The sequence below is a fragment of the Narcine bancroftii genome, chromosome 11 (genome assembly GCF_036971445.1).
Source record: "Narcine bancroftii isolate sNarBan1 chromosome 11, sNarBan1.hap1, whole genome shotgun sequence".
NCBI classification, from domain to species: domain Eukaryota; kingdom Metazoa; phylum Chordata; class Chondrichthyes; order Torpediniformes; family Narcinidae; genus Narcine; species Narcine bancroftii.
In genome coordinates, this window is record NC_091479.1 from 10,087,052 (window position 1) to 10,103,176 (window position 16,125).

A 16,125-nucleotide genomic window follows, 5' to 3' on the forward strand; every position below is an offset into this window, starting at 1 on the left:
GTTTCCCTGTGAACAGTGTCCAAGAGGCAGAGAACTCAGCAAAGCATCTAATTTAAAAAAAAAGTCCCAAATTGCCTTGATGCCAATAGTGTTTTGAGTCAGTGTTAAATAACTGCTCCACAATTAGGTTTGTGAAACTTGCTTGTTATTGTCTCTTAAATCACCCTGTGTCTGCAATCTCAACTTTTAAAGACAGTTCCCCTGCACATCCTCTGCTTCTCCACAAAGCAATGTCTTGCTTTTAAGAATGGATGATTAAAAATTTCAAATGCAAACATTCTGGTAATTTTGGCAAAATATTTTTGGCAAAGTCTCTCCTTGCTTCCCTGTCTCTTTGACATTCATTTCCACTGTCAAGTTACTAATTCTACCTCCGCAGCAGATGTAAATCCTTGGGTTTAAACCAGTGGTTCTCAACCTCCTGCCCCCCCCCCCCCCCCACCCATTCACAGGTGCTCTGTGGTTAGTTAGTAAGGGTTGTGAGGGAGCAGAGGGAAAGGGTTGAGAACCACTGGGATCTGGTGTAGTAATGTTCACAACTTGTGTGAGACCTCCTGTACTGACAACTTTTTGGGAATGTTGTGGGTTAGCCCCTTTATGAAGTAGTGGATCAGGGCTGTTGCAGAAGCTTATTGTCTTTTTCAAATATTGCTAGCAGTAATTGTTAGGCTTGCATGTTTCCATCAAGAGATTAGGACTGGGGAGGCACATTGAGCCCATGGATGTAGTTGGACTTGTTTTGCTCGAGATACATTCATAGATGTGTCTGTTTTAAAAATCGCCCTTGTAGACTGGTGTGGAACTCCTCTCAGCAAGCTCTTCCAGTGATGTTCGGCACTTCAAGACAGATATTACAAATTAAGAAAAAATGTACGTACAAAATAAGAAAAATGTCATGGGTTCATCGGAACATTTTGCACCTTCTCCGTTTTTGAGCAAGTGCTGATGGCAAAACATTCTCCACCACGTTCAGACGTGGGTTCCAGACCTTTCACTTTCACAGGTCATTGAGGAATTCCCCGCTGCTGATCCTTGGGTTTCAACAAGACTTAATTCCTGAAAAAATCAGAGAGCGCTGCTCTGGAGCAGGGCAAAAACTACGATTCTGGCAGCCTGTTTGCTGTTGGCTCTGTAGTCTCCCGCAACTTGTGCTTCTCATCCAGTACGAGATCATTAGCTTGGATCTGGATGACTGGCTTTGTTGAGTAGACTTGGAGAAGGTCTTGGTTTTTCTTGTTGCAAAGACGAACTCTGTGTCCCAGCTCCGGGCTGGCATTGGGGGAACCAGATGGGCTTGGAGGATTGAGATTGACAGGGTCCAGTCCTTTCTGAGTGAGGCAGGCATCCTCCGATAAGGTAGACAGCAGTTGCTGCACCACAGGGTTCGGCTCTCTCTGCGGTGTGGGCTCTGTGTGTTCCTGGTGATAAGTCTCAGGCCTGGTTGTGCTGCAGTCTGTGGAGGAGTCCAGGGTTTGGCTGTTGTTGCTTTGGGCTTGTGTGGTGTTACTGTCTATGGACCTGGACACACTCCCCGACGTGCCACTCACTGAACTGTTGATGCACTCGAGTTGAGTTGGCACCTCCACGTTCACTAAGTCAGAAGAAGCATTGTGAAGCGTGCTAGGGAGATGGACGTCGATGGTAGCTGTGGTGATGACGTGGGATCCACCTTCTGGGCCTGCAATATCTGAAAAAAATTAAACATGGTTATTGTCAAAAAATAAAATCTCCATGGTAGTAAAATGACAGGTCTAACAGCAAGAGTAAAAACACAAAGCTGGGAAAACTTAACAGGTCAAACAGTGTACTTTATATACCAAAGATAAAGATACAGAACCAACGTTTCGGGCTTGAGCCCTTCATCAAAATGTAGACAGGCAACTGAACAAAATAGAGGGGAAGGAGTGAAGGAGGAGGACAGTCCCAAAGACAGGAGGTAAGGGAGGTTCAGCACACCTGCAAGCCAAGGGAGGAGGGATGGCTCTGTGAATGGAGAGGGAAGGGGTGGAGAGCTGGAGGATAGAGAGAGAAGGGAGGGTGAACTGAGTAGAAACCAGAGAAGTTGATGTTAATGTCATCTGGTTGGAGAATGCTCAGACGGAAATCAAGTGTTCTTCCTCCAATTTATGGGTCGTCTTGGTGGGATTGTTAATGAGGCTATGGGCAGACATGTCAGCGCGGGAGTAGGATTCAGATTTGAAGAGGTTGGCCACTGGGATATCCCCATCACTGATGTGGAGAGAATGAAGGTTCTCTAACAGCCAGAGTTTTGGACCAAGGAAAAATGAATCTCAGGGTTGTGTGTGATGTCATGTATGTTCTCTGACAATAAATCTAAAATCACTGATCTAGTGAAGGATCTTCAGTTCAACAAATTAAGTAAAATATAAATTAATGAGAGTGTGGGCTCTATTAGGCTTCCAGTAAACTGGCGGATTGTTCAACAGTTCCTGCCCTTCTGTACCCCAATTGCAAATAGAACTATGCTAACATTTTATTTGGATCTCCACATGATTCTCTGGTCCATCCGTGTGGCTTGGGAAATTAGGGATAAACAATGAGTGCTGCCATTGGAAACAGTTCCCAAATCCAATCAGTAAATAAGGTGTTTTTTCTGTGCAACGTCATCCCTCGATCTCCATCGACTACAACACACAAAGTGGCAAGGTGGGAGAACCAGCTGTTGAATGGTCCTGGTGAGCATCAGCTCAAGGGAAACACACTGGGCTGCAATACCTCTGGAGACCAGAGGTATTGGAAATAAGAGTCGAGATGGTGCCGAGGGTGCTAAAGGTTTCCTGATTGTGTCGGAGGTTCGGATCTGGAGCTCAGGCTGCAAACGGTTTGGACTGTGGGGGCTGAGGAAGCAGTGACCATTGGTTAACCAATGGTTAAAGCAAAGGTCACTTGTTGACTCTGAGGGAACTCTCTTTTCCTTCTCTTTCTCTGACTGAAAGAGGCACTTCAGGCAATTTCTGCCGACAGCGAATCTGTCTGCCTTGTAGCAGATGAAAACAAATTCCATGTAATATTGCACTAGCTTTATTATGTGACGATCAAGGAAAATAATGCTTGGAAATCCCTCATGAATTTCTATACTGGTCTGTGTTTATGTGTACATGGTCTGCATATGTGCTTGATTAATCTGGTTTTACTGATTATTTGTGGCTAATTCAAAGAAAATCTTCGCGATCAATTACCACCAACCTGTTAGCTCTCCATCCATTGATAGAGCCACAGAAATCTATTGGTTTTGTCCTAACCAATGGTTAAAGCAAAGGTCACTGCTTCTTAGCAGCTGAGTCAATCGGTTAGTTTACGTTGTGTTGTGGTGGGAAACCTACCTCCAGTGATGATCATTTTCCTGAGATGATCCTTTGCTCCAGTGCTTTCTTTTTACAGACTCTCACTCCACAGATAACAAAAAAATGACTGAATTTAACAACACCGTCAAAACTTTCAGCGGAGGAGGTCTTTCTCCATAGGAGTAGATGATCATGGATTTCAGGACCTCCCTCCACTATACATCAACAACTCTGTAGCGGAGAGCACCAAGTTCCTTGGATTTAACTTAACTAGTGACTAATCGTGGACACTCAACATCTTCTTACTTGTCAGGAAGGCACATCAGCGACTTCACTTCCTGAAAAGACTGAAGTGGGTAAGGCTACTGGCCACCATTATGTCAACCTTCTAGAGGAGCTCTATTGAGACCGTCCTGGCCGGCTGCATCATATTGTGGTACGCATGCTTCAGAGAAATGGATGGAAGGTCAATCCACAGGACCATAAGAGTGGCAGAGAGGATCACTGGAGTCTCCCCCCCAATTGAAGTGATCTGATCACTGTCTGAAGAGCACACACAAGATCATCGAGGGCCTCTTCCACCCTGCACACAGCATCTTTCAGCTGCTCCCGTCAGGGGAAGGGGTACAGGAGGATCAGAGCCAGCACCCCCAGGCTGAGGAACAGCTTCTTCCCACGGGCAGTGAGAACGCTGGACGACCAAAGGAACTGCTCACACTGACCCTCCGAGACTCTCATATTCATAGAGCCGATACTTATTTATTTATATCAATGAAATACTTGCCCGACATGTGCATAGTTTTTCTGTCTGGTTGTGTGTCTGCGTGTTTTGCACCGAGGACTGGAGAACGCTGTATCCTTGCACAGGATTATTGATCTGTCAATATTGTTAGTTTAATGTCTTTATTCTGAGAGGGCTCTCTGATGCTCTTTTGGCGAGGGTCAGGGTGCAGGTGTGATGCATTCTACTCACCATTGCTTGGCTCATTGTAATACTGGCTGATGTAATTATTCATGTCGTCCCTTGTAGCAGCTTCTGGAAAATAAGATGTGACAAGTGAAACCCATTGAGTGGCTCTCACATGAACGGAGCTGGGGATCACCATTATTGAGTCTAATTCTGGTGAACAGTCCTTTCACCTCCGGCCTGTCATTATCGGAATTGTTCAACACCAACCTCGGCATCTGATCCCCAGCTCACAGACACAAACCTCCCTGCATCTTGTCCCAAGCTCCCTTCCTCGCTCGTGACCGAGGCTTCTCTTTAAGCCATGTCATTGGCTGTCGGAATGTACTGATGTCATCCAGGACACCAATGGTTTCTCTTCAAAGATCAGAGCCAGACTTTCATATGCAAAGTCATTTGGAGACTTCCTAATCCAGTGGTTCTCAACCTTTTTTTTTCCTACTCACAGACCACCTTAAGTAATCCTTTACTAACCACAGAGCACTTATGACATCCTACGCCAAAGGTCTGTGAGTAGAAAGAAAAAGGTTGAGAACCACTGTCCTATTCCAAACCAAAAGATAGAACACTTCTACTATGGCTATTTACATGGGCAGAGATAACTTAATTCTGTGAATGATAGATTTGTTACCTGATGGATATTAAAGGAAATTAAGAAATAATAAAAATGGCCATCATTGTTTAAGAGAAGGAAGATTCACTGATAATGGTGGACAACGAATATCTTGATTCCTGACACTTTTAGGTGTATTTTATGGATTTGGAGCTGAATTCACTATCATGAACTTTTTTTTAGATCGAACCCATTTTTGTGATTTCTTGCATGTTTCAAGCAGACAAAACCATGAGGGGGTAAGGGAGAGCATTGAGGTCTTAGGGAAGAGTGAGGAGGTGTTAGAATTGTTGCAGTGAGGTTCTATTCCAATAAGTGAGAGAGGGGAAACGGGGTGATGCAAAGCTAGGGATACAGGAATGAGGTGACATCAATAGAGACAAATAAGGATGATGGGTGGATAAATTTAAGCCTGGAGATGCTTTAAAATAAAAAGAGAAAATGTTGGAAACGCTCAGCGGATCAGGGTGTGCATGTGGAAAGAGAAAGAGTTAGGATTCAAATTGAATGGTCTTCAGAGGTGATTGGTTAATTGCCCTGTCAATCCCATCAGGGTAATGGGGAATTCCCCATCCCATTCCTTTGCTCGCATGTCTTGCCCATGGTCTCATGCACTGCCAGACTCAGACCACCTGTAAAGTGGAGGAACAATACCTCATCTTCCAACTGGACACCCTTCAACCGGATGGCATTAGCATCAACCTCTCTGGGTTTCCGGAAAATGTACCCCCCCCCCCCCAATCATCTTCTCCCAGCACCTTTCCTCTAGTTCCTCCATTTCCTTTCATGGAGCCAAAATGAATTCTCATCTTTCCTCTTATCATAGCCATTGAACACCCTTTAACCGTTGGTCTGGACGACTCCTCCCATTCTTCCCCCTTTCCCCACCCTTTAATTTAGACGCTGTTTCTTCTCTCATTCCCTAAGGGCTTGGGCCTGAAACGACAGTGATGTAGCTTTACCTCCTCTGGACGCTGAGTTCCCCCAGCATCTGATCTTTCCACCTGGTTACTCTTTCTGCAGAAGCTAACTGCAAGGCTTAGAGTCTGCTTTTTTTATGAAAGACATCCTGACTGAAGAGAGAACAGTAAGAGAAGCCTCTCCAACAAGAATTCCGAGCTCTTCTTCCTGTTGGGGTTTGTAGTGGCACTTGAGGTAAGACAGCAGGAGTGAAACATGCAAATCTGCAGACGCTGTGATCGAAGTAAAAACACAGAAATGTTGGAGGAGCTCAACCGGTCTCGCAGCATCCACAGGAGGTAAAGATATATTACTGACATTTTGGGCCTGACCCATTCTTCAAGGTATAAGCAAAGAACAGGAATAAAGACTGAAGCCTGACTGGGGGAGGAGTCCATGCTGACAAAAGGTGTTAAATGGATATGATAGGAGGAGAGGTGAGAATTAATTTTGGCTCCATGAATGGAGACAGGGAAAAGGGGAGAGCGCTGGGGGAAAGGTGATGTTAAACCTGCCCTCCTTCCCCCTTCACCTTTACCCCAGCTCTGTCTGTCTCCTTTCACAGAGCCAAAATCAATTCTAATCTTTCCTCTTATCCAATTAACACCTTTTGATTGTTGGCCTGGACTCACCCACTGCCCACCCCCCACCCCCCCAACCCCATGCCATTCTCCAGTCTTTAATCTGATGCCTTTTTGTTCCTTACACCTTGAGGAAGGGCTCATTCGAAACGTCGGTAATACATCTTTACCTCCTATAGGCTCTGCGAGACCAGCTGAGTTTCTCCAGCAGCTTATCTGTGTGTGCAAGACACCAATAACCACTCTCCAGAATCACGTGGTAATGTCCCCAATACATCGCAGCCTGTGGTGACAAAGTGGGAGAGAGAGAGACAGATGTTTTCTGAGCATCACTTGATCCTTGTTCTGAAACCCACTAATCACTGTATCTGAAAATGCTGCACTCTAGAGATGGCAATTCAACCTGACATACAAAAAGAACGTAATGGACTTCTTGGGGTTCATATACACTTAAAAGCTTTCCTGGCCTCTGTTTCCCTCTAAATGCCTCCAGTCAAAATTGCATATATTGGTGTTCTAAGGACAGGTTTTGATTTGGCCTCAGGCAACTCTTTGGGACCAGATGAGGATATGAGAGACAGGTTGGAACCCACAAGATACATCCATGTAAACAGACGAGCCTGCTCTTTACGTACATCTCCTCCATTTCCCAGTCATCTGACCTGGCCCCAGACGCAAGGCACACGACTCTCCCCCCCCCCCCCCACTTGTTCTTCCCTATGACTGCACCAGCCTCCGCATCCAGCACATTATCCTCTGTAATTTCCACCATCTACAACAGGATCCCACCAGCAGACACATCTTCCCCTCTCCTCCTTCCGTAGAGACCGCTGCCTCCATGACTCCCTCATTGCTTTCCACAATTTGCCTCTTTGGCACATTACCCTGCGGCCGCAGGAAGTCCCACACATCCTCCCTTACCACCATTTATCTACCCTATCCAGTGCTTGCTTTGAGGCCTTCTCTGTCGGAGAGACTGGCCGATCGCTTTGCTGAGCACCCTCGCTCTGTCCAAATTAGTGACAGGGTCCATCCATTTCAATTTCTTTGCCCCACTCCCATGCTGGCCTCACTCTTCCACCAAGACCACCTATAAATTGGAGGGGGGAACATTTAATTTTCCATCTGGGCCCTCTTCAACCAGTTTCTGCTAGCCCTCTCCCCATTCTCCCCTCTTCCCTTTCCTCCAGCTCTCTACCCCCTTCCCTCTCCATGGAGCCATTCCCCCCTCCCCCTGTTTGCTGGTGGAACCCCCTCCCATATCCACCTATTAACTCCTGCCTGTGGGGCTGTGCTCCTCCCCCGCCCCCCCCTCCTTGTTGAAGGGCTCAAGCCTGAAACGTGGGTTCTGTATCTTTACCTTTGCTATATAAAGGACACTGTTTGACCTGCTGAGTTTCGTTGTGTTTTTACTTCAACCATGGAGTCTGCAGACTTTCATGTTTTGCTCGAGCCTGCTCTTTGAACGGACATTAAGTGTGGGAGCAGGAGTCGCTCAGCGCTGCTCTTGGACTCAACAGAACCTCCTGTCACTAACGAATACTTTGAGAAAGCTAGTTTGAATCATTTATGATGAATCTTCTCTGCTGCATTATGTATGCTAGCCTCCTGAATTAACATGCTATCCCTTAATGCTGTCCTGGGCTGTGAATCCAAGAGTTTGGGTACTGCACCAGGCTTGAGATATTAAGTAAGCTCTGCATTTTTAAAAAACTTTAGCATCTTTCAGGATGTGTCCTAAGTAATCTTCTGACATAGAAGGGGGGCACTTCAACCCATTTGAGTCTCTGCTGGTTCATGGACCAATCCTATTAATTTTGCCAACTGCTGTTATTTCTTGTGCTCTGTCACCTTTACCCCAGCTCTGTATGCACAGGACCAAACCCCAGCCCCCATTCAATTCTCTCTCCTGTGTCTCACCATATCCATTTTGTCTGTTGGTCCGTACTTCTCCCCAGCCTTTTAATTCAGGTGCCTGCCTGCGTTTTACTTGCATCTTGAAGAAGGACTCAGGCCTGAAACGTCAGTTCTATATCTCTACCTCCGATGTACGCTGCGAGACCTGCTGACTTCCTCCAGGCACCTCTGTGTTTACACTGCCGGAGGAAGCCCCTGCTGCCACAGCAGAGGAGAAACAACACCAGAGATCAGGATGGCTGCCTGCTCTGCCACCCCAAGTCTGCTTATAAAATGTGGTCGCTCTTTTAATGGAACAAGTATGGCCTCTCTGTAGGTGCACAAGATGGTGAGACGCGAAAAGCACAAAGCTGGGAAAACTCAGCAGCCCTAACAGTATTTTATGTCTCAAAAATAAAGCTTGAGCCCTTCCATCCAGGTATGAGGAACATTTAGGGGAGGCGCCTGAATTAAATGGTGGGGGGAGGAATACAGTCCCCACAGGCAGGAGGTAATAGGTGGTTAAGGGAGGGAGGGCACACCAGCAAACAGGTTGGGGGGGGGGGGTGGAGAGCTGGAAGACAGAAGGATGGGGAAGAGAGGGAGAACTGGGAGTGATCCAGCAGAAACCGGAGAAGCTGATGTAAATGACATCAGGTTGGAGAGTGCCCAGCCGACATATTAGGTTTTGCTCCTCCACTTTACAGCTGGCCTTGGTGATGCTGATACAGAAAGATTGTAACATCATTCTGTGATATAAACTCTTTTAACCAGATGGTGAGAAAGATTGTAACCAAGGGACAGGCTTGCATGCTTTCTAACACACCAGGGGACAACAGGTCCTCTTCCATTTCCAACCAATTGCCTCAAAACTGCAGAATCCCCCATCCCTCAATCTCCCCTCTAGAAATTTTAAAGCTTCTATTGTCCAAAGATGGGGCAGGAAGTAAATCCTGATTTACTACCTCTTCACTGATGGTGGCAACCTTCCTACTTAATGAAAAGACATGCACACAGCATCTTCCAGCTGCTCCTGTCGGGGAAGAGATCCAGGAGGATCAGAGCCAGCACCACCAGGCTGAGGAGCAGCTTCTTCCCCAGGGCAGTGAGATGCTGAACGACCAAAGGAACTCCTTGTACAATCCTACTACACTAAAACCCGTTATCAGGAATTCAAGCAACCATAAAGCTCAAGCAACCGGCAAAAGAAATTACAGAAAGTAAATAGTTAAAAAATACAGAATTTTAAAAATTCGCACACCTCGCTATTCACCAATCATATAACACACAAGCTCAAGCATTTATGAATCCCCATATGTACAGCAATCGTGGGGTCTTCACCGTCTTTATTTTTTTTCTACGTGCTGCAAATTTGTCTAGTGTTTTCGATCCTGTGTAAAAGTCGTCCCCCTATTTTGTCACTGGCCACCTGCCCACCAGAGCTCCCGACTCTCCCAAGCCCCTGCTGTCCGAGCTTCTGATGTCCCGATCGTGGACTTACCTCCAAGATCCCGATGCCTCGAACGACACAAGTATTTATCGTGGTCAAAAGTATGACCCATGTGAAAGTCGACCCCCCCCCCCACTCCAAATTTGACCCCAAAAAAAATGAGTCCATAAAACTTGACTATTACATGAGTTTCTGCACCAAGGACTGAAGAACACAGTTTCATCCAATTGTACTTTACAATTGCCTGATAATAATGAATTTGTAAAGAATCCTTACTTGGGGGCTGGTGTGGGGCAATGATGCTCTCTGAACCTTCGTCTTCAGATGCTCCTGCATTTGACCCGTCCACCACTTGAAACTTGCTGGTCTGCTTGTTCCACACATGACGCATTTGGATAGCGGCCTCCCTCTCAGCAGCAAGGTCCAGGTCTTGTTGGGCGAGGTGAGCCCTCAGCTGCCTGATCTCAAACTGCAGAGGAGAAGCAAATGCAAAAGTATCGGCAGTTGTTAAGAGTGAAATGGGAAAAGTATAGGGGGGGGAATCTTCTTCACACAGAGTGTGGTGGTTGGGGGGGTGGGGGGGTCCTGGAACAAGTTTCCAGCTGAAGTGGTGAATGCGGGCTCAATTTTAACATTTAAGGGGAATTTGGACAGGTACATGGATGGGAGAGATATGGACTGGGTGCAAATCAGTGGGACTAGACAAAAAAAAGGTTCAGCGCAGACTAGAAGGGCTGAAGGCCTGTTTCTGTGCTGTAATATTCTATGGATCTAAGTGTAAAACGCCTGCATAATGACATTGTGTAGGCTGGAGGGAACCATCCTTGTATTAAACCATGAGAGAAGCATCACATCTCTGTACTTACGCATTACTAAATCACAAATACATAACAGTTTTGGGAGACAAGGTGCAAGGATTTGGAGAGAGAGCACCAGAGTCGTCGAGTTTTACAGCATGGAAACAGGCCTTTCGGACCAACTTATCTGTGCTGATCAGGTGTATTCAACATTCCCCTTAACACCTCCTTCCTCTCTGGGGCTGTGACGGTTTTTTTTGTTCCTGAGAACCGTTTGCATGTGGGAAATGAATAAAAACTGGAGGATGACAGAATTGGCAGTGATGGGAGATTTTAGATTTCCGATTTAGTGTCACGAGTACTGTTACAGGCCCAATATAATATAAATACAATATAAAACATAACATATTATGTCACAGTACATACACGACATCACATACAACCCTGAGATTCTGCTTCCTGTGGACATGGCAGAATTATGCAAAACTGGGCACAATGTGCACGTAAACAAAAAATTTAAACAGTCGACAAAATGTAAACAAACTGTGCAATACAGAGAGAATTTAAAAAATCAATAAAGTGCAAAAGCAAGAGTCCTTAAATGAGTCCCTGATTGAGTTTGTCGTTGAGGAGTCTGATGGTGAAGGGGGAACAGCTGTTCCTGAACCTGGGGGAGCGAATCTTATGGCACCTAGATCTCTTTCCTGATGGCAGCAGCGAGAACATAGCATGTGATGGGTGGATCCTTGAGCGAAAAGGTGTGGGGAAGGAGCGATCACATATCGCCCTCCATGCGACCCAGCTCCATTCAGCTCACCTCGTCCCTGACTGCTGTGGTTCGGGATAGGGAAAGAGGAAATGCCCCACACTCACCTGGCAGGAGATGCCTCAAGTCGTGCAGAGGCTGGCCAACATTCCCATCCATCTCTGCTGATCCCCCAGATGCTTGTTTGCTTGCATGGGGTGTCCACAGGTTGGACACTTCTTACCGGGGAGGACTTGTGCAAAATTGATCTCTTCCTTGAATCAGTGATCAGCGATCTGGACCACAGGACCAGATATTTGCAACCTACTGTGAGGAGAGATTCCTTCTCCTCTTGTTCTTTACCATCAGACCATGGCCCCAAGTTCTGCTCCCCACCTGAGCAACTAAGGTCCCACGCCATGAACTCACCTCAGAATCAGCTCCCAAGACCGCGTTTGTTTCTGTCCTTGGCAGGTTCTCCCAAGTGGCCATGTGGTATTCCCCTGGGTGCACTGACCCCAAGCTGGTAGCTAAATTGTTAGCTGGCTAAATTACCCCCCCCCAACCTTTCCCAGTGTAAGTAGGTGGTGGGTCAATGGGTTGATGGCCTCATGAAAAAATAAGTGGGGGAATGAAAATGGACGTTATTGATGGGTTAAAGGGCTTCCTGTATTGTGAGGTACATCACCACCTCATTTTACTAAATTCCAAAGATGACGTTCGACCACCTTGACGTTGGGTTAATCATTGATCAGCTGGACCATAGATTACCATAAGACATAGGAGCAGAAATAGGCCATTCAGCCCATTGTGTCTGTCCCACCATTTAATCATGGCTGATCCATTTTCCCAATCAGCCCCCTGCCCGGCCTTCTACAATGCCAGTAAACTCCAATAGAAGTGTACAAAATACTAATTGGGACACAAGTTTGGAAATCTCTAATACCAGAAGGGCAAAGGTTCAAAGTGAGTGGGGAGATTCACTTGGAGAGTGGTTGGTCCAGGAACATACTGATGGGGGAAGTGGTGGAAGCAGATTCAAGAGCAACGTTGAAGAGACACTTCGACAGGGGGGGAATGGAGGGGTATAGACAACATACAAGCAGATGGGATTAATTTGGTATCAATGTTAGCACAGATATTGCAGGGTGAAGGGGCTGTTCCTGTTGCTCTACTCTTCCATGTTCTCCGTACTCAATCTTTCCTCTCAGGGCAACCCATGATCAACTTTCTCCGACACAGTGATGGGGATATCAACGTTGGATGTTACAGCGGATAGCTTGGGCAAACTGAATCTCAGTGGAACAAGGAGAAGGGCACACATTTATTGAAAAGTCAAGATCTGGGATGCATGTTGCACGATCCCAACCACAGGACTTCCTGGCAGCATTGTCAGATAGTAACATGGCCAATCAGCGTGAAGTTCCAAGAAAAGAGCCTTGCCATCATGAACAGATAGCCTGTTCTCTCTTCTCAGGTCGCTGGTGTCACCGATACACAGAAACAGGCTCTTCAGCCCCATGAGTGCACATCACCCTGCTGCCCTGTTTCTGAATTCAAACCATAAGAGCAAAACAGGCCATTCAGCCCATCAAGTCTGTCCCACCATTCAATCATGAGGTGATCCATTTCCCCACTGCCTGGCCTTCTCCCCATAACCTTTGATACCCTTGGCTAATCAAGAACCTATCAATCTCTCCCTTAAATACACCCAATGACCCGGCCTCCACAACTGCTTGTGGCCTCAAATTCCACAGATTCACCCCCACTGACTGAAGAAATTCCTTCACATCTCTGTTCTAAGTGGACGCCCTTCCATCCTGAAGTTGTGCCCTCTTGTCCTAGGATCTCCCATTGTGGGAAACAATCTTTCTGCATCTACTCTGTCCACGCCTTTCAACATTCAAAATGTTTCAGAGATTCCAATGAATACAGGCCTCCCTATACAATTTTGGTCATGCAACCCCATCAACTCCCACCACCCTCCTATTCTCCAACCACCCACCTAAACATGGGGCAATTTTCAACAGTATGTTGGCAGAAGCCAAGGAAACTCGTATCACAGAGAGTTTGGGGGAGGTCTGGATTGAAACTGGGTCCCGAAGCTGAGGTGGTGTCTCTAAGTGCCAAACCGCCAGATGATTGCAGAAAGTGGAAGGGGTCAGGGATGGGCGATGGAAAATCTCATCACCATTGTCAAACCGAAGCTTGGTTACACGAGGACTAGGCGCCATGGTGAGCATGGCTTAATCCTAACCTCGATGAGGATGTGACAGGGTTTCATGCAGAAACAGGTTGAAGGGGAAGTTCAGGACTGAGCAAGGGCCCAGGTTAATTCACCCAGTGAGAGTTCACTGCCCTCTGCTGTCAGCCTGCAATAGTGCAAGGACCACAACAAATTTTCCAATGCGCTTCAAGCCTCGAAGAAGGGCTCAGGCAGTTCTATATCTTTACCTCCTCTGGACGCTGTGAAACCTGCTGAGCTCCTCCAGCATCTCTGTGTTTTCACTACAGTCTCAACATCTGTAGACTTGCGTGTTTCACTCCGGGGTCAATGAGATTTGTATTTATAATGAACTTTACAGTTTTACTCTTTTACATGGATGATTTTAAAGAATTCTGGTCAAGATGAAGCTGGCTGTGATTTGTAAGTAGCGGTTAGTGCAACGCTGTTACAGTGCCAGCGACCCAGGGTCGAACCTGGCACTGTCTGTAAGGAGTTCTCCCTGTGTCTGTGTGAGTTTCCTCCGGTTTCATCCCACCGTTCAAAATGTACCAGGGTTGGAGGTTAATTGTAAAAACACTCTTCCCCATCTTCTCTCCTCCAACTCTCCACCCCCTTCCCTCTCCATTCACAGAGACATTCCCCCTCCCCCCTGTTGGCTGTGCCCTCCCTCCCTTATCCACCTCCTACCTGTGAGACTGTGCTCCTCCCCTCCCCCATCATTTTGTTTGGGTGCTGCCGACATCTTGCTCAGCCCTTGATGAAGGGTTCAAGCCTGAAACGTTGGTTATGTATCTTTCTTTGGCTTGGCTTCGCGGACGAAGATTTATGGAGGGGGTAAATGTCCACGTCAGCTGCAGGCTCGTTTGTGGCTGACAAGTCCAATGCGGGACAGGCAGACACAGTTGCAGTGGTTGCAGGGGAAAATTTGTTGGTTGGGGTTGGGTGTTGGGTTTTTCCTCCTTTGTCTTTTGTCAGTGAGGTGGGCTCTGCGGTCTTCTTCAAAGGAGGTTGCTGCCCGCTGAACTGTGAGGCGCCAAGATGCACGGTTTGAGGCGATATCAGCCTACTGGCGATGGTCAATGTGGCAGGCACCAAGAAATTTCTTTAGGCAGTCCTTGTACCTCTTCTTTGGTGCACCTCTGTCACGATGGCCAGTGGAGAGCTCGCCATATAACACGATCTTGGGAAGGCGATGGTCCTCCATTCTGGAGACGTGACCTACCCAGCGCAGTTGGATCTTCAATAGCGTGGATTCGATGCTATTGGCCTCTGCCATCTCGAGTACTTCGATGTCGCTCCAATGAATGTTGAGGATGGAGCGGAGACAACGCTGGTGGAAGCGTTCTAGGAGCCGTAGGTGATGCCGGTAGAGGACCCATGATTCGGAGCCGAACAGGCGTGTGGATATGACAATGGCTCTATATACGCTTATCTTTGTGAGGTTTTTCAGTTGGTTGTTTTTCCAGACTCTTTTGTGTAGTCTTCCAAAGACGCTATTTGCCTTGGCGAGTCTGTTGTCTATCTCGTTGTCGATCCTTGCATCTGATGAAATGGTGCAGCCGAGATAGGTAAACTGGTTGACCGTTTTGAGTTTTGTGTGCTCAATGGAGATGTGGGGGGGCTGGCAGTCATGGTGGGGAGCTGGCTGATGGAGGACCTCAGTTTTCTTCAGGCTGACTTCCAGGCCAAACATTTTGGCAGTTTCCGCAAAACAGGACGTCAAGCACTGAAGAGCTGGCTCTGAATGGGCAACTAAAGCGGCATCGTCTGCAAAGAGTAGTTCACGGACATCACCTTTGTTGTCCTCACCAAAGCCTTCGACACCGTGAGCAAGAAAGGGCTTTGGCAAATACTAGAGCACATCGGATTCCCCCCAAAGTTCCTCAACATGGTTATCCAACTGCACGAAAACCAACAAGGTCGGGTCAGATACAGCAATGAGCTCTCTGAACCCTTCTCCATTAACAATGGCGTGAAGCAAGGCTGCGTTCTTGCACCAACCCTCTTTTCAATCTTCTTCAGCATGATGCTGAACCAAGCCATGAAAGTCTTCAACAATGAAGACGCTGTTTACATCCGGTACCGCACGGATGGCAGTCTCTTCAATCTGAGGTGCCTGCAAGCTCACACCAAGACACAAGAGCAACTATGTATCTTTACCTTTGCTATATAAAGTCCAGTGGTTCTCAACCTTTCTCTTCCCACTCACATCCCACTTGAAGTAATCCCTGTGCCACTGGTGCTCTGTGATTAGTAAGGGATGGCTTCAGGTGGGATGTGAGTGGGAAGGGAAGGTTGAGAATCACTGCTCCAGACTCAATTGTTACTGAAATATTTTGGTTGAGAAAAATTGTCGTTGGCCCATTTCCTTTGAAGTTCTGAAACCGTGCACATAACGAGTCAATGAGATACAATTAAAACAGTGGTTTTCAAACTTTTTCTTTCCACCACATACCACCTTAAGCAATTTAGTCATGTAAAGTTGGTCTTAACGAGATGGTCACCCTTACCTATTTCTACGATTGGTCGTATTAATTCTATTAAAATGAATATTTTACCTAACTTGTATCTTTTCTAATCTATA

At 46.7% G+C, this 16,125-nt stretch overlaps 1 protein-coding gene across 3 annotated transcripts in view; it reads right to left on the bottom strand.

Moving 5' to 3' along the window:
• Window positions 1–424: 424 nt before the first annotated feature.
• The window catches only part of tmem266 (transmembrane protein 266), a 117,525-nt gene continuing 101,824 nt past the window's right edge, over window positions 425–16,125 (bottom strand). For 2 of the 3 annotated variants that reach the window (XM_069902549.1, XM_069902548.1), the window contains 3 exons: window positions 10,049–10,241; window positions 4,279–4,341; window positions 426–1,687 (listed from right to left, as the gene is read on the bottom strand). In XM_069902549.1, coding sequence (XP_069758650.1) covers window positions 1,098–1,687; window positions 4,279–4,341; window positions 10,049–10,241 — 846 coding nt within the window. In that variant the 3' untranslated portion in view covers window positions 426–1,097. Of the gene's footprint in view, window positions 1,688–4,278; window positions 4,342–10,048; window positions 10,242–16,125 lie in introns of all 3 variants that reach the window. The other variant, XM_069902550.1, reaches the window with a different exon arrangement.